Here is a 19,390-nt window from a genome sequence, read left to right as displayed (position 1 = left end):
GGAGCTTTCCAATGTCAAAATATGGCCAGGACAATTTCACTGTTGCAATTCTCTGTACATTGCTAAATGATGAAGTATCGAAACAGGGCTATAAAACTTATGGTAGTCTTAAATATGTATGTTTACATAACCAGAGACTTTAAAGTATACAAAAATGAAATTTAACATAATTATATTCTTTACAAGACAATTACAGGAGATTATACATATACATATACACATACACAAACATATACATATACATACACTGGAGAAAGTGGGTCCAAGTTATAGGAAAGACTTTTTCAGTTCTCTGCTGTATTTCTGTGACTGTCAGTATAACCCCATGTGGAAAGAATGTCAAATGCTTTAATTTAAAGCCTTACATGTGAGGTCAAGGCAAAAATGTCCCTTTCTGTGCTCTGGGTCCTATGGGTGTGAGGCAGGAAGCTCTGCTACTTTTTAAATGTGTTAATGTTGGCAAGTTACTTAAAGTCTCTTGGCCTCAGTTTTCTCATCTATAAAAGGGGTCTATTATGGCTGTCTACCTACCCCACAGAGCTGCAGCAAAAAGGTTTGATCAGTGCCTGACACATTGCCAGCACCCAAATGTTAGTAAATTGTTTTTTATTTTTATTATATGTGACTAGAATAAAGAAATCAGATAAGCTGTGAAACAAATCATTTGTAACAATCTTCAAACTTTGACACATTCGCTCACTGGATACATTCAGCAAATAGATGCATGGAATTATGTGATATTAATATAATCATTAGAAACTAGTTGCCATCTCTTTATCCAGGGGACCTGAGCTTGTCAATCAATAAATACTAAATGAGAGAGGCAACTTCTGTGATGGTTGTAATCTGAGAAAGCTCAAAAGGCCTCCCTCTCACTGCCTTAAAATGTTTCTCCCTGTGGTTTGCAGAAGACGGTGAAATTCCTGGCCCTCAAACACACAGCATTTTGCAACATGGTGGTGTTCATGGTGGTGGTGTTAAAATGATTAACCATCACCCCAACAACAACAATAACAGCCCAGGTGTGGTGGCTCATACCTGGGATCCCAACACTTTGGGTGGCTGAGGCAGGAGGATTGCTTGAGGCCAGGAGTTTGAGACCAGCCTAGGCAACATAATGAGACCTTGTCCCTACTAAAACTAAAAACATTAGCTGTGCTCACCTATAATCCAAGCTATTAAGGAGGCTGAGGCAGGAAGATCACTTGCCACTGCACTCCAGCCTGGGCAACAGAGCAAGACCCTATTTCAATTAAATAATAATGATAATAACTGCTAACATTTACAGAGCTATTCTTATGTGCCATTCACTGTTCCAGCCCTTTTCATATATTAAGTCATTTAATCCTAACAGCAAACCTATGAGGTGGGTTCTTACTGTCACCATTACACAGATGAAAAAAACTAAGGCACTGATAGCTGAGTAAGTTGTCTGAAGCCACGCAGCAAGTAAGGGGTGGAGCTCAGCTTCAAATCCAAGAGGTCTACTTCCAAAGTCATACTCTTAATGTGCCAGGCAACAATTATGCATGGTCCTGGTTTTTCTGTGACAGTTCAAATTAGTCTTTACCATCCCTGAAAACATAGTTCTCAAGCCAAGTCAAAGTTCTTAAAGAAAAAAAAAAAGTGTTCCTCCTTGCAGGTAGAGACACCTTAGTAATAAAAAGGGAGAGGAATGGAGGCAAGAAACTCACAGGGGAAGGTCTGCCAGGTGAGAAGCACTTTTATTTCTGTCATTCTCAGATAATCTCCTGGATACCTCTTGGATGAGAATCGCTTTCTGAGTGGATGGGGAAAAATTGCCTTTTTTTTTTTTTTTTGGTGCCGTGACTCAGATGAAGAATCGCTTTTTGGGTGGCTGACTCAGGGGTGTCAGGGGGTGCAGGAGGAGGGAAGGCTGAGGAGGAGACTGTTATGAAGCCCTCTGTGTAGCCTGTCTCCTTTATCTTCATTGGAAGGTTAACCCGGTAGCTTGTTGCAGAAAGAATCACGTTTCCTTATGACTCAAACTACTTCAAAAAATCACTTTCCCTGATAAGGTCTCTACATTGACAACACTGTAATGAAAATTTCTCAAATTCTTTCCTTTCAGTTGGAGAAAGGCTAAACTTCTGCATGGACCTGTGGTAAAATCCATAAACATCACCCTTCAGGCTATAGTGAGAAGGCATTCTTTTTCTACATTCTTTCTTCTCTTATTCAAAAAGAAAAAATATATACCTATGCCCTCAGGGAAGCTCTACCTGTAGTTTCCAAGGGATCAGGTCACTGGCATCTTAATGCTAAGTGAATTCCCTCCACCGGGCTTCTTTGTGTTCCAGACAGAGAAAACATGCTTTGGACATAAAGGTGCAAGTTAACGTGCCCAGACAAGCCATATTTACACAACACAGTGAATCAATCTGCACTCCAAAATGCAAAAAGAAGTTGGGGATGAGAGAATATTCAACAACAGAAAGAGCAAATATTTATTGGGCCATCTCCATGTGCCATTCCCAGTCCCACGTGCTTGAGAAGAAGAGTGACCAAAATCGTTTCCATTTTCCTAATGGAGTGGGGGCACATAATAAACAAATACACGTAAGAGGCCAGTGGTGATAAGTAGCAAAGTAGGATGCAGAGAGCAGTGAGGAGGAGGATTTGCACTGCATGATTTGGTGAATATTTTTTGTTTGTTTTTTGAAATGAAATCCCGCTCTGTGGCCCAGGCTGGAGTGCAGTGGCACGATCTTGGCTCACTGCAACCTCCGCCTCCTGGGTTCGTGCTATTCTCCTATCTCAGCCTCCTAAGTAGCTGGGATTGCAGGCATGTGCTACCAGGCCCAGCTAATTTTTTGTATTTTTAGTAGAAATGGGTTTTCACCGTGTTAACTAGGATGGTCTTGATCTCCTGACCTCGTGATCTGCCCACCTCAGCTTCCCAAAATGCTGGGATTACAGGCGTGACCCACCATGCCCGGCAGATTTGGTGAATGTTAAACAGAAATGAAGGAAGCCAGGAAGCAACCTATGTGGGTCCCTCAGGGAAGAGCATTCCAGGCAGAGGGAAAAGCAAATGCAACAGTCCTGAGTGGAACCCTGCTTGGGAGCCCAGCCTGCTTGGCAGGTTGAAGGAGCAGGAAAGGAGAGCCCAAGGGTGTCTTTGGACAAGCAGACACAGAGGGTGCCATTCTCACATGCTCAGTTTCCCCCTGACCGCCTATTGCTCACTCACACACTGGTTAGGGGGCAGTTTTTGCCTCTGCTCTGGATGAAATCTGTCAGGCCATGCTCTGAGGTTATACATATATATATAAGAACTTGCCCACATTCTGCTCCCAAACAATCTCAGTTCAGTCATTAATGTACATAATACTAGGTAATCCTTAAAAACATAAAAATGATATTCAAAGTTTAAAGTCACATCCCCCGCATCCAGGCTTTCTTTCTGCAATGGAAAAGGGATGTGATTGAATTTTCTTTATCTGCCTCGAGCCTTTACCTCTCTTCCCCCTGGGCATTAATGGTAGTCTCTTCATGTCCAGAGTTGAAGTGGGTGCAGGGAGGAAAGGTAAGAGGCAGGGACAGGCCTCACTAGTTGGTACTGTCGTGAGCCAGCATCCAGGTTCCCTGGGCTTTGCAGGGGTTTATAACTGCTTCTTGTTCCCACAGGGCATGTGTATGGTACTGTGAAGATGCCCTCCCCTACAGCATTGGGGAATCCTCACCTGTAGTTCCCTAGATGTTGTGAAATAAATCTGTTCTGGCTGGGGTTTACAACTCCTCCCTCAGCCCTTGGGCAACTGGTAAGCTGTCTAGCTGCTTTCTGCATAGGCTCCTCCAAGCACCTGACTCAGGCCAGAGCTAAAACAACCTCAGGCTGACTCTGTCACACAGGGAGTCCTGACTGCCACAAGCTCTTCCCCTCTCCTGTAGATGACTTACTCATGAGAGACACCAGTCTCTGAGGCATACGCCAGCCCCAGAGACACAACTACTCAGCCACTTCAAATTGGGTTACTTGGGTATCCAAGCTGGCTTTTCAAAGGAGGTGACTGAGAACCAAGATCCCTGGCTGAGGACCTCTCTGTGCAAGAGGTTGTAGAAGCTGAGAGAGGTAGTCGGAGATCAGAGACCGAAAATTTCTCTCTTTTTATTTAAAAACAGTCTCTCTCTGTCACCAGGCTGAAGTGCAGTGGCGCAATCTCAGCTCATTGCAACCTCCGCCTCCTGGGTTCAAGCAATTCTCCTGCCTCAGTCTCTTGAGTAGCTGGGACTATAGGCATGTACCACTATGCCCAGCTAATTTTTGTATTTTTAGTAGAGACAGGGTTTCACCATGTTGGCCAGGACGGTCTCAATTTCTTGACCTCATGATGCGCCCATCTCGGCCTCCCAAAGTGCTGGGATTACAGGCATGAGCCACTGCACCTGCCAAAAATTTCTTAAAGACAGGTTGTAGGCATTTTCCCTCCTCTTCTCCCTACCTAGATGTGGAAGAGGAGCAGGTGGCTCCCCTACTCCCACCCTACTTCAGGTGATAGTGAAAGGAGCTTCAAAGAGACTATTTTAGAACATGGAAGTGGTCGGCACCTATTGTCTTAAGGTCTCAACCAAAACTAAGACAAAAGGATCATCTTATTTTAACATCCCATTACACAGTCAATGACAATACACTCAAATGTTTACTTAGATGGGTGTGTTATGCCTGGTTACACTTAAAAATATGCCTGGTGCATCATTTTACCCTAAATAACATTTGTGTGTGTGAGAGAGTTTTAAGTTCAGGCTCAAATATGACCCTTGAAAAATCTCTTAACCTTTTAACTACGACCTCTTTATTATACATGGTATGTACTTTACAGTGTGTGCTTTAACAATTGTCAACCAAGTATTTCAAAAAGCCTGGGATATCTGCATCAAGGTAAAAGGAAGATAAAACCATCTTACACAGTGGGAAAATCAGATGTTGAATGGAGTTAAGTGTTTCAGGTTTGGGATAGAATTCTGGTTCTGCTATATATTTATTCTATAAGCTTGGGCAGTTTTTTTTTGAGACGGAGTCCTGCTCTGTCACCACGTTGGAGTACAGTGGCGTGAAAGCTCACTGCAACCTCTGCCTTCCAGATTCAAGCAATTCTCCTGCATAAGCCTCTGGAGTAGCTGGGATTATAGGCACGTGCCACCAGGCCTGGCTAATTTTTGTATTTTTAGCAGAGATGGGGTTTCACCGTGTTGCCCAGGTGATCCACCCACCTCGGCCTCCTAAGTGCTAGGATTACAGGCATGAGCCACTGCACCCGGCCAGCTTGGGCAGTTTACTAACGTTCTTTAAGTCTCAATTTCCTGCTCTAATGAATGGGCACAATAGTTCTTACCTGACAGGATCACCATGACAGTTAAGTAAGATCACATGTGTGCCGTGTGCAGCATATAGTAGACATTTAGTCAATGATAGTTATTACTATGCGCATGAACTCTACACTTCTAAAACTTCCCAGGAAGAAGAGCAAAGGGATCAATCCCATCTCATTTAACAGGTGTCTATATATCTAGGCCAAAATAGTCAGGGGGCCATGCAGGAAGGTCTGAGGGCGCCTTCAGAGCTGGGGGTGGTACCAGGAAGGCCTCTGAAGTAGGACAGTTGGTGGCTGCCTTTGGAGAGCTGGGTTTCCTGCTTCCAAATGACTGTTTCTACTGGTCCCTGGAAATTCCTGAGGCTTAATCCTCCACAGCCCTCCATTCCTGAGCCACAGACACTGTCCTCCACACCCTCCATTTTACCCAGGTCTGTGGTTGCCAGGATTCAAGAATGTGCTTCACCCACAGCCCTGTGCCTGCCTCCCAAACCCTGTCATCTGAGAGGAACCCATTCTCTACTGAGTGGCAGAAGGGAGGGCGTGGATCTTGCAGGCACACCCTCATCTGCCTTCCTATCTCAGCTGGAAAGTTTTGCCGGACCCGAGAATGTTTTGCTGTGCTTCAGAACTGAGGGCAGACCAAAAAGCAGAGTGTGTTCAGACTAGTCCAGGATCTAGGGAATCAAGTTGAGCAGAACCAAACACCCAGCTCCAAATTCACAGTAGACGGCCCCTTGGCAACCACAAACCTCAAAGCCCAAGGGGGAGAACTGGGAGGAGGCAAGGCTAATCCACAGTGTCAAACACATTAGGCAAAGAGGTTTGTGATGAGAGAAACTCATCTTCCAAAGCTTCATGACAATCCTTAAACCACCCACGGTTTCCAGGGTAACTAAGAGGAGCAATCAGGGCCCATCTCGTCTTTTTGAGGTCCTGGCCCCTTTCCTTTAGATTTACTGATCTTCGTGCCCCTTTCCATTACGCAAGATAAATAACTCTTGGAAGGGGTTCTTTAGAGCTCATTTGGGGCATGCCGGCAAACTAGTATTTTTTCCCACTGGCAATATAAGATCTAAACTACCACTTCAGAAATGTAATTACTGTTTGCAGTCTCTCTAGAAATCACCATTGGTAGAAGCCTTTGTGGATGTGGTAAGCATTACCATATGTCAGGTTCCTAACACAGTACAAAATAACGATCTGAAACACACGACCAAAAAAGGCTTTCCTTGTTTGGTATTCTGACATGCAGAAACATGCCACATGGATCAATGAACCTAATGGCATAGGTATATGTCAGTTGTATACATGGATGAGATCTTCAACCCACCAAACTGCCCATGAGGAAACACCTTTGCTTTAGAATTTTCTCTGACTATCGGTGGTGAAAGGAGATCCTGGAGAAGGGGATACATATTCTAGTCATCACAGAAGTACATAGAAGTTTTTTTTTGAGACAGAGTCTCGCTGTGTTGCCCACGCTGGAGTGCAGTGGTGTGATCTCAGCTCACTGCAACCTCTGCTTCCTGGATTCAGGCAATTCCCCTGCCTCAGCCTCCTGAGTAGCTGGAACTATAGACGCCCACCACCACCATCCCTGGCTAATTTTTTGTATTTTAGTAGAGATGGGGTTTCACTATGTTGGCCAGGATGGTCTCGATCTCCTAACCTTGTGATCTACCCTCCTTGGCCTCCCAAATTGCTGGGATTACAGGTGTGAGCCACCGCATTGGGCCAGTACATAGAATTTTTATGGGAAGTTCCTAGAGATTGGAATCTCAGTAAGCATAACGTTTTCATAAATACATCGAGAAACATTCTCATAAATCAGTTTCTCGGCCCTGGCACTGCTGACCTGTGGGGCTGAGCACTTCTTTGTTGTTGAGGCTGTCCTGGGCACTGCAGGATGGTCAGCAGTGTCTCTACTCTGGCCTGTATCTGCTAGATGCCAGCAGCATCCTGCTGTCCTGTCAAAGTTGTGACAACCCTAAAAGTCTTCAAACGAAACACGGTTATAGGTCTCCTGCGGGACCAAATCACCTCTGTGAACTACTGTCATATATTACGAGGAAACTCTACAGCAACATTCTGACAGCATGGTTTCAAGGTCGCTCACTTCCATTTTTTTTTTTTTCCTGAGCATCCCAGACTTTCTCAATGGCTGAGACAGCTCACGGGATTTCTTGTCACCCTTCTTCCCAGAGCTTGGCTTCAGTGTTAGGGATAGCCTCTCTGGGGACCCTCTGCTTTGATGCTACCAAAAGATAAGCACATATGCCCTTTTCATTTTACTCCTAATCATTTCAAGGAAACAGAACATAACTAGAGCAATAAATATGAAAAAGGGTTTAATCAAAGCTGCAGGAAACAGAAACCAACTTAAACTGACTTAAGTCAAAGACCCAAAAACATCAATGTCATGCACAGGAGTCACAATCCAGCTGGACCTCCTTCAGCCTGGAAATGGGACCTGGAAAGTGGCCAGAAATGAAGGGATCTGCTCCCCTGCTCCTCCGAGGGCCATATACTTGTCCCCTCCATCTTTCTCTGTCCTCCTCTTATACATCTTATTCAGGGCCCCACATGGCCTGCAGCTTGCCACTCACAGCTTCTAAGGCTTTCAGAATAATGATTCCGAAATCCCAAGGGAGATCTCGGTTGGCTTCAGATATCTTTTTTTGCTAGATCATAAGCTTTTGACCAGCTGAGTCATTTACATTTCAGTGACTGTCATCTCTGCATCTGACAATAATAATTGAGCTGCTTAAGTTGTAGATGTAACCAGGTTTTGGAAAGTAAAAAGTACTATGCAAACGAAGAGTGGCATTTTTATCTTATTATAGTATTATATAAGAAATCATGGAATCATTTGAAACTTACAGTGACAACCATGTGAGAAGTTGGCATAGTAGAAATATTAAGTTGGAGATCTGGGCTGTGTGAGTTTGGCCAAGTCACTTCCCTGCTCTGAATTATGGGAATTATAATGTCTGTTTCACCTCCTCAAGGGGCCCTTAGGTGGTTTAAGTGAGAAAACACTTTAGTGAGAAAACCGTCTGCAGACTCTGGTATAAACCCCTATTATTACAGTCTCTAGTTAAACCAGTATATGAACGACCACTGTGAGTTAGGTAGCAGTTAGGAGTAATCTTTCAGCTGCTAGCCAAGTGAAAGGGAAATGTATTAGCTCACATAACAGACAGTCCAGAGGCAGGCCCAGCCCTCAGGCACAAGACAAATCATAGCTCTGACTCATTTCTCTGTGATTTGCCTAGCTTCTCTCCTCCCCTTGAATTAGCATTTTCCTCAGCTGAACTTTTCTCCTGGTCACAAGTTGGCAGCTGGCAGACCCACAACAAACTGTTCCCTTGTTCATTTCCAATAAGAGAGGCACCCTCTCTCCAAAAACACAGGCTTCAAGTACTTACGTTCTATCTGTTACAACTCAGGATATAACCCACCTAGACTAGTAACTAGTATGATCACCTGGCAAGTGCCTGGTGCTGATGGGCCCAAGACTACAGTAATCACCAGCAAGAGGTGGTGCAAGGGGTGGGGGGGGTCTAACCATCCTTGCCTTAGGCCCTGAATGGGGATCTGCCTGGAAGCTGTGGATGGACCTGCTTCCTTTCAGTGGTCGGGCTAACTGATTTCCTTTACCAAATTCAGATTCTGTTAGGAAGGAGGAAGGGGGAAACAGATGCTCTGTGTAGGCCACCACCAGTTCACGTAGTCTGACTCAGAGCACATCTTTAATAAACTTCTGCATCCTTAGAAGCCAACATATTGAGAAAAGACAAAATTTCCCCTGCCTTCCATAACTATTTGGCTCACATATTCTGCCAGAATTTCTTTAGGATAAAAAAAGGAAGTAAACAAGAATTGGGAAGAGAAGAAAAGAAAGAAAAACTACTGTCCTCTCTGGCACTCTCTCTCTCTTTCTCACAGAATCCTAGGGGATTGTAATGATGACCTCAAGGTGGCTGCTACTGTCATGCCAACAGGAAATGCAGTGTTTCAGGCCTCAGCCAGAAGAATACATCTCTATAAAGGTTTATGTAGAGATGAAGGCCAGCATCACATTGTAAAGGACCTCCCCACCCCACCCCAAGTGCCAGCTTCCTTTTCCCAACCTAAACAGATCAACCCATATCCACTGACAAGCGGAGGAGGCTTTTTATAGTCAGGCAAAGAGGAAGAAAGCAAGGCTGCAGATGTGGCCTCTCCCCATTCAGAGATGTCTGTCCTCAAGGGATTTTTGGCATTTTGGAAACACAGCACAAGCCTCTTATAACTAGTAAATGTTTCCAGATGGATACTGGCTCTTTCTACCTCATGGACAAAGAGTATGGTTGGGTGCTCCCCCATGTAGCACTGTAGATCATACAAACACCAACGTTACATAAATCCTGCATGTCCACTAGGGCAGATTTTTTTCCAAGCAAGTGGCTCAAGTAAGCCTCTAAAGGACTTATTAAAAATGATTAATGCAAAAATAATTTTTAAGCCTTCCATGTCTCCCTGTTGTCTAAAGGATTAATTCCACATTCTTTAGGCATGACATTCAAGGCTGACATGGCCCCTGACCCCTTTTGGACAGTCTGATTGCTCTCCCAGCCTGGCTAAGCAACTCCCAGTTCCTGAAGCTCCTCTGTCCCTGTGTCCTATCATTTCCTGTTCACTCATTCATTGTTTTCCAACCTGCCAATTAAATAAATTCGAGCCCTTTCCAATCCCCACACCCAGGCCTGTGTGCCCATCTGCCCTTTTCCCATCACTGTACCCCCAGTAACAGAGGTTCTCAATGCTGTCTGCACAGCAGAGTCATTTGGAAAGCTTTAAAACAATATCAGGCCAGGTGCAGTGGCTCATGCCTGTAATCCCAACACTTTGGGAGGCTGAGGCGGACAGATCACCTGAGGTCAGAAGTTTGAGATCAGCCTAGCCAACATGGCGAAACCTCATCTGTACTAAAGATACAAAAATTAGCCAGGCATGGTAGCAGACATCTGTAATCTCAGCTACTTGGGACGCTGAGGCAGGAGAATTGCTTGAACCTGGGAGGTGGAGGCTACAGTGAGCCAAGATTGCATCACTGCACTCCAGCCTGGGTGACAGAGCGAGATTCCATCTCAAACAAACAAACAAACAAACAAATAAATAAATAAATATAGATGCCAACTCGGATCAATTAAATTAGAATGAAGATGGAATGAGTGCACGTACTATGAAACAGCTATGGCCAGGGGAGAAATGCAGAGCTTTTGGACTTGGAATGCCTGGTTTGAATCCAGCTCCTCTTCTTTCTAGCCTTGGAAAGTCCATAACCTCTGCATGCTTCCAATTTGTTACCTCTAAAATGAAGGCAAGAAATAGTCTCTACCTCATGGGGTTGTTGTAAAGATTAAATGAATTAATATATTACTGACACTTAGTATATGCTCAGTAAATGTTAGTTATGATGCCCAACTCCCACAAGAAGACTCAAAGTAACTTGATGCCAGGATCTGCATCTTGTTTCTCCCTGCCTGGCACATAGTACACATACTTTTTTTTGAATGATTAATGGATGCATGAAAGAAGATGAATTTGGGGTTTAGGAAATCAGGGTGATTTATATAGAAGAGGTAACTCAGGAGCTGAAGCTTGAAAGATGGATGGGTTTGTGGTGAGGGCTGGTAAAGTAGTCCAGATAGAACAATAATGTGAAGGCGAGCCAAGGTACTGGCATGCAGAGTGTGGAGAAAAGACCAAAGCCCAGGTGTGCTGGAGTCAAAGGAGAGGATTACTCAGGAGAATTACAGTGAGACGGTGTTGAAAGGGAAGGCAGGCCATTTCATGAAGTTTGTAATGCCTCACTAAGGAATTTGAGCTTTATTCTATAGAGAATGAGTGGACGAGGAAGAAGAATTCTGAACAGATGAATGCACAGTCAGACCTGTGCTTTAGGAAGCTGATCATTTCCAACGGAAAGAAAGAGGGACCTGGAGCAAGGAGCGAGAGTGAGTTAGGAGATGGCTGCAGCTTCCCATTTGATGTCAACATTGTCTGCATATGTTAAGTCTTCCTAACAGACCACATATTAGGAAGCTTTGTGGACTCTATCTGGTTTATGTTAATTGAATCATTGCTACATTTGGTGGTGGAAGTGATAATGGTAAAAACAATACCTCTTAAGTGTCCCTTTCAATTTCAAGAGTTTTTTCATTATTTTGTTTTTTTATTTTACTAATATTGGATTTATTAACATATATGCACAGGGTGAAGATTTAAATAGAACAAAATGGTAAGACTCCTTCTCATCTCTGATCATCACCACTTACTCAGTTTTTTTTTTCCCTGACACAACCACTGTTATTTGGTCCTTTCACTCTTAGTCATGAAGAATATATATATTTAAAGTACAGAGTCTGATAAGCACTAGCATATGAATACTGTGAAATCATCACCACATCAAGATAATGAACATATGCATCCCCAAATTCTTCATGTGTTCCTTTGTCATCTTTTACTTCTGTTCTTATCTCTCCAGGACTCTCTACTCCCACTCCCCAGGCTCCTGGATACCACTGATGTGCTCTTTGTTACTTCTAGATGGATTGTAATTATATGAATGTAAAATTGAACAGAATGCATTCTTTTCTGTCTGGCTGCTTTCACTTAACACAATTATTTTGAGATTCAGTCACGTTGTTTTATGTATCAATAGTTCATTCCTTTTTATTGCTGAGTAGTATTCCATTGCATGGATAAACCACAATGTGTTTATCCATTTATCTGTTGATAGATTTTTGCATCATTCCCAGTTTGGAGCTACAAGAAATAAAGCTATTAAAAATGTACATGCAGAAGTCATTGTATGGACATATGCTTTCATTCCTCTTGGGAAAATGCCTAGGAGTGGAATGGTTGCAATATACAGTGGGAATATATTTAGCTTTTTAACTTTTCAAGATACTACCAAACTGTTTTCGAAAGTAGTTGTACCATTTTACATTCCCGTTAGCAATTATTCCAGTCCTCTACATCCTCACCAACACTTCGTAGTATGAGCCTTTTTAATTTTAGTCATTCTTTCTCCAAGTTGCTTTTGCATGCATTGTCACATTCAATTCCCAATGAACTTGCTTTAATCTTTACACTTTCTGGTCCTAGTGCTGTACATTATTAAGTGTCTTTTCCTGCTGCTTCTTGCTGTGGTCTTTGCTTTCCCTGTTTAGATTACTTTTCTCTTTCTTTGCCTTTTTACTCTTCCTCCACCTTTGGCAAAGTGCATTCTTCTCATACATCTTTAACTGATGAGCAAATTGCCCCTTATCTGTAAATGTCAAGCATTTTGATGTAGAGATTTAAGAAAAGTCCATTTTGCTTTTTCAATCTTAACAAGGTGCAACCTGCAGATCATCTTATACACAAGGGGTAGAAAGAGGGTTACAGGATCAGGAGCCATGAACCCCAGGCTTGACTTTGGATATGTGACCTTGGATAGGTCACTTACCCACTGCAGACCTCAGTTTTCTTATCTTTAAAGTGGGAATTATGCATACTGCACATTTCACACAAGCTTACTGTGAAGAAAAAGTTTGTATTTACTCATTTTCTCAACAAACATGTATTGTCGTGCCCACCACAAATACTATTCCAGGCTCAAGAAACTGAACAGTGAACAAAATAGACAACTCTAGCACAGGACGTTGCTTTATTTACAACACTGTAAAAAACTATGTAAATAGAAAGCTATATTATTATTTATTACCAACTTGCTCTCTGCTAACTCTGGGCAGAAAGAGATCTTATTAAATTTTCTGTACTAGTCTACTTACACTAATGTATACTCTTCCTTCACAACCAGGCTTCATTTGCCTCCACAGAACTACATATTTGGGATTCTTTATGTTATATCTCATGGCACAATCCATAAGTTTGTGAATCAGTGGTGAGAAAGAAGCTTCAAGTACTCTACGACACTAGAATGATTCTGGTCAGCTTCCATTATTAATAAGCCAACACTTGGGTGAGATCCTTCCAGGGATTACAGCATCTCCTGGATTCCCAGTGGTTTTTATCCATTCATTCCAGCTTCTGAAGGTCATGTCCATCGTGACTCTAAAGTTGCAGAACAGATCTGAGAGCACTTTGCTCTGTTCTCCACCTTCCCTTAGGGTTTTTTGATTAACAATATCAATAATGTCAATACTGCTCTATTAATTTTTATTGAGATATAATTCACATACCACAAAATACGCCATTTAAAGTATATAATTCTGCTAGCCACGGTGGCTCACACCTGTAATCCCAGCACTTTGGGAGGCCGAGGTGAATGGATCATGAGGTCAGAATTTCAAAACCAGTCTGGCCAAGATAATGAAACCCCATCTCCACTAAAAATACAAAAATTAGCCAGGTGTGGTGGTGGGCACCTGTAATCCCAGTTACTCAGGAGGCTGAGGCAGAGAATTGCTTGAACTCAAGATGCGGAGGTTGCAGTGAGCTGAGATCGCACCACTGCACTCCAGCCTGGGCAACAGAGCAAGATTCCATCTCAAAAAATAGATAAATAAATAAATAAACATAAAGCATATAATTCAGTAGTTTCTAATGTATTCATAAGATAGTCTTCCATTTGTTTTTTTTCCTTTTTAAATTTCCTAGAGAAAAGGGAGAGCCCTCACTACCCACACATTGATTCAATACATATTTACTGAACACCCAAAAGTCAAATAAAAATCCCTGCCCTTGTGGAGCTTCAATTATAGTGGGGAACACCATAAAAAAATAAAATAAAATAAAAAGCATATAAAGTATGTCAGGAAGTGGTAAGTCAAAGGAGAAGACAGTAGGAAAGGGATAGGTTATATCCATTGGTGGTGGGTGAGGTAGGAGGGGAACTGTGATTTTAAATTGGATGATTAGGGAATGTCTCATGAGAGGTAACATTTAAGCAAAGATTTGAAAGAAATGAGGGAGTAAGTCATGTGCTTATCTGGAGGAACGGCCTCCAGCCAGAGGAAAAAGTAGTACAATAGTCCAGAGACCCTGAGGTAAGAAGTGTTCCAGAAACAGCCAAGAGGCCAGTGTGGCTGAAGATTACTAATTGAGGAAGAGACCAGTGAGAAATTAGAGCAGAAGGGTCACTGGGGGCCAAATCAAGTAGGGTCTTGAGCTACTTGTAAAGACTTCTGCTTTTCTTCTGAGTAAGAGGGGGAGCCACTGTAGAGGGTCAGCTGAGAAATACCAAGAACTGATTTACTTTGAATAGGATCATGCTGGCTGCTCTGTGGACAGCAGAAGACAAAGGAAGAAGGGAACAGCCTAGTTATGAGGCTAATTGCAATAATCTAGGTGGCACAGGGCAGAGCCTGGCACAGATGGCAATGGTGGTGATGCTGAGAAATGGTCAGTTTCTGGATAGATTATGAATGTAGCACCAACAGGGTTGGCTGGTGGAGAGCATGTGGAGTGTATGAGAAAGAGAAAGAGAAGTCAAGGATAACTCAGATGAAATCTGCAATGTTGAGTGGTAACAGCCAATTAACGGGGCTGAATAGGTGGGTCCAACAGGGCAACTTGGCATACTGCACTTAACCAATAGGAAAGTTAAACACTGAGGCCTAAAGATACGTAAATTGTTCTGGAGTTTCTCAAAATAATAAAAAACTAAAAAAGTACCAGTTATCACACTATTTCCAAAATATAATCTGGCTATTTAAATATCAAATTGCCAAACAGGTTGTATATATGATTTTGTTTTTATTTGAAGCTAAAGACAGCCAACTACCTTAATTGTGAAATTTAACACAATGCAATTGTTGGAAATTAACAAAGTGATCAATTCTGTTTGGGGTTACTCTTGGTGCTTAATTTAATTATTTGTAATAAAGTTTTCAAATACTAAACAACTTTAAGTTAATTGCATTGAGTACTTGTTTACTATCTCAACCCATAATCTAATAATTGCTTTTTATTAAAAAATATGCATAGCAGTGTATCAGATATTGGATATAAGCTTATACTGGGTCTAGCTAGTACCAGATTGTGCTTATCTCTTTCTAGATCTCCATTCAGTGATGTCACTTTGGAGGCTTCAAAATGAGCCATGGTAGGAGGATTTGCTACCACAGAAGTTGACAAGCTCTGCAAATCAGGGCTTTTATTTCTATTGTTTTTAACCAGTATATCACTGAACATAGCAGAGGGTAGAGTTATGACTGCCAGCTTTAGGCCACACAACAGTGGCACTGGAGGGAGAGGGGATATCGTGGAAGCTGTCTGCCCATAGGGGAGGAGTGTTTTACTACCATTGACATTGTTTAAAATTGCTAGCTCATAATAATAATAAAAAGTAGACCAACCTTAAGTCTTTCAATTCTCTACAAACTTCTCCCTTATTGCCCGTGCCCAGGACAGATTCCTCCCACCCACCTTTACATCCATTCTAATCCTATTCACCACCTTACGCCACAGTTATGACATTTAACTTCTCTAAGTCTTAGTTTCCTCATCTGTTCAATGAGGATCATAAAACCTCCCATGCTGACTTCTTATGTGGATTCAAAACAATACAGAATGCACAGAATATACTCAATTAATATAAGTATGAGTAAACCTTTGACAGTTTCCTCACAGTCTTAAGAGAAGGATGGGAAAGGATAGATCACCAGCATTTTCATATCGATTGCAGTCTCCAATGTCTGGGTCTCTGTTGCGCTGTTCTCCCCAACTTGGAGCTACTTCTCTCCTATTTCTGAATGTTCAAAGTCTGTTCATTCTTCAAAGTTGACCCAGTTGCCACCATCTCGATGAGGTTTTCTCTTATTCCCATGGCTGCCATAATCTCCCTCCTTCTAAAATTTCTGGCCCTTAGGGAATCTCCAGCACTACCCGACCTATTGGATTAGAACCTGTACTTTAACAACAGCCCCAGGGGATGAATAGACACAGTAAGATTTAAGAAGCCCAACTCAAAACCACTGGTTCTCAAAGTTGGCTGCATGTTGGAATTACTTGAGAAGTGGTTAAAAACTTAATAACTAGACCCCAATCCAATAGAGTCTTATTCAGTTGGTCTGGGGTACAGCCTTAGCATCAAGATTTTTTAAACTCCCAGGCGATACTATTAAATAACATGCAGCAAAGTCTGAGAATCACTGCTCTGTGAATGTCCCCTTACACTCTCTTATGAGGACTTAACACTTAAACATGGTTATTTGTATCCACTTGTTTTTCCACCTATATTAAATTGTAAGCCTTTGAAGAGTGAGAATTGTTTTTTAATTCAATGTTTACCACTTTCTAACAAAATGTAGCCATATAATAGTTTAATAAATATTTATTGAATGAATAATGAAGTATTAATCATTGCAATTTACATATGTTTTCTGAATGCCATAAATGTGGCTTTCATCCTAATTAGAAAACTGCTTGGACATATTCTCAAAATTGTAGAGTTATTTCCTCTTCAGTTCTAAGTAAACATCAAATATGTAAAGAATTGGAGGCTGGTGGCCAGAATGGGTTTTCTAACTGAGAATAGCATCTCTGGGTACCAGCATGGCCAGCCGCTGCCATCTCTATGTGCTGCTTATGGAAATCTGTAGCCTGGAATCCTAAGACTCCAGAGGGCAATGCAAAGTGATACAGCCCATCCCCACACGCTCTGTGCATCCAAATCAGAACCCCTGGCTGAAATATGATGATGTTATTGTTTCTTTCTCTCCAGGGTGTCATTCTGATATTTATGAGGACTGTTGTTCTCACTATGAAGGCATCTGTTATTGAAATGTTCCTTGGTGAGTACTTTTATATGTGTATCTGGATACCCTTTTAACATTTTCCTAAGGTCCAAAGAATCCAGCCAAGAAAAGTTTTAAACCAAGACAGAGCATATAAACAACACTGTGTATCTTTTTATAGTAAACATTTTGAAGAGATGTTTTAAGTAAGAATGTTCAGCAAAGATCAAACTCAGGATGCACATGTGTATGTTTTTATGTAAAACAAATACTGTATATATATTACATATATGTCTCTATATATTGCGTATTACGCACACACCCCTATCTTTTGTGTATTCCTCAGCAATTAGCATGTATTTCAGATACAGCGTATTTGCAGATTCTAAATTTAAGAATCTTCATGTTTGCTAATTTCACATACACACAAAAAAATAGCTTTATGCATTGGCAACTCATACTTTTAGAGGTGATTCTTCCTTTTTTTTTTTTTTATTTTTGAGATGGAGTCTTGCTCCGTCACCCAGGCTGACATGCAGTGGCACAGTCTTGGCTCACTGCAACCTCTGCCTCCCAGGTTCAAGCAATTCTTCTGCCTCAGCCTTCCGAGTAGCTAGGGCTACAGGCATGCGCCACCATGCTCAGCTGACTTTTGTATTTTTAGTAGAGAAGGCTTTCACCATATTGGCCAAGCTGCTCTCGAACACCTGATCTTGTGATCCGCCTGCCTCGGCCTTCCAAAGTGCTGGAATTATAGGCATGAGCCACCATGCCCGGCCTAGAGATAATTCTTTTTTTTTTTTTTTTGAGGCAGAGTTACACTCTTGTTACCCAGGCTAGAGTGCAATGGCGCGATCTCGGCTCACTGCAACCTCCGCCTCCTGGGTTCAGGCAATTCTCCTGCCTCAGCCTCCGGAGTAGCTGGGATTACAGGCACGCACCACCATGCCCAGCTTATTTTTTGTATTTTTAGTAGAGACGGGGTTTCACCGTGTTGACCAGGATGGTCTCGATCTCTTGACCTCGTGATCCACCCGCCTCGGCCTCCCAAAGTGCTGGGATTACAGGCTTGAGCCACCGCGCCCGGCCGAGATAATTCTTTTTAAAAGACTCCATTATCACCAGAGAATGCAATGTTGGATAGGCTCTTGAGGAGTAGCAGGTCAACTAGAAGTGGGAAAGTGCTGAGGGGTTTAGGACCAAGCCCAAGGGTAATCTTCCATTAAGTTTGGCCCCACTGCGCCACGGCCTAGTCAGGTAGAGTGATCCTATGGATCCTTGTGAAACCACTGCCAGGAAGGAGCACAGATGCCTTTCCCATAGTCTGTTAGTTTGCCAGGGCTGCTGTAACAAAACATTACAATCTGGGTGGCTTAAAACAAGGAAACCTATTCTCTCCACCTTCTGGAGACCAGAAGCCCAAAATCAGTGTCAGGAGGGTGGGTTCTTTGAGGAACAGCAAGGGAGAAATGTGTTCCACGTCTCTCTCCCAGCTTCTGGTGGTTTGCTGGCAATCTTTGGTGTTCTTTGGCCTGCAGATATAAAACCCTGATTGCTGCCTTCATCTTCACGTGGCATTCTCCCTGTATTTGTGTCTGTCTGCACATCTTCCCTGTTTATAATGACATCAGTCATACTGGATTAGAGGCACACCCTACTCCAGTATGACCTCATCCTAACTTAACTATATCTGCCATGAGCCTATTTCCAAATAAGGTCACATTCTATGATACAGGGGCTTAGGACTTCAACATACAAATTTGGGGGTACATAATTCAACCCATAATATAGTGAGAGTGTTCAAGGTCTGTTCAGAGAAAGTGTACCTGGCAGAATAGGGGACTGGAAGAGAAGAAGGTAATACAGATGGGAAGGCAAGGAGGCTCCAGGCATGGTGGAAGGTGTATTGGACCAGGAGTCAAAGGGAGGTATGGGTTCTAGTACTGACTCCACCATCAACTTGCCAATTTTGGCAAGTCACTCATCTCAGAGCTTCCTCCAAATTTCTGTGTTTGAGCTATTAATCACCCAACCCATGTAACATGGCTACCAGAGACCTGGGGGCAGCTCTGTCAAAGCTCCTTGTCTTTCAGGTAGGCTACTCTCTCCTGGAGCCAAAGATAAGGCCACAAACAATGCTCTCTCTTCACTTTGGATAGGTGACAACAGGCACTCTCAGGAACCAGTGGCACTATTTCCCCGCTCCTGTCAGATGGCCATGAGAAGCCCTGAGGAACTTCTAGGTACCTGGACCAGGAGCCCTCCCTCAACCATTGCTGTTGTTCTCAGAGACTGGGCAATGTCCAAGGGTCAACCATC

The 19,390-nt window shown here is 42.7% G+C and overlaps 2 protein-coding genes across 6 annotated transcripts in view; one reads left to right on the top strand and one right to left on the bottom strand.

Moving 5' to 3' along the window:
* The window catches only part of VIT (vitrin), a 120,698-nt gene that overhangs the window by 2,596 nt on the left and 98,712 nt on the right, over positions 1-19,390 (top strand). For both annotated transcript variants that reach the window (XM_008980871.4, XM_035272822.3), the window contains exon 2: positions 17,059-17,128. In XM_008980871.4, the coding sequence (XP_008979119.3) occupies positions 17,077-17,128 (52 nt within the window). In that variant the 5' untranslated portion in view covers positions 17,059-17,076. The remainder of the gene's footprint in view (positions 1-17,058; positions 17,129-19,390) is intronic.
* LOC103788005 (mitochondrial import receptor subunit TOM22 homolog) overlaps positions 1-19,390 on the bottom strand; it is a 190,305-nt gene that overhangs the window by 103,709 nt on the left and 67,206 nt on the right. The gene's annotated exons all lie outside the window — the stretch shown is intronic.

This window comes from Callithrix jacchus, chromosome 14 (assembly GCF_049354715.1).
Source record: "Callithrix jacchus isolate 240 chromosome 14, calJac240_pri, whole genome shotgun sequence".
NCBI classification, from domain to species: Eukaryota; Metazoa; Chordata; class Mammalia; order Primates; family Cebidae; genus Callithrix; species Callithrix jacchus.
The sequence above is the reverse complement of the archived record's forward strand: the minus strand, read 5'-3'. Positions and strand labels throughout refer to the sequence as shown.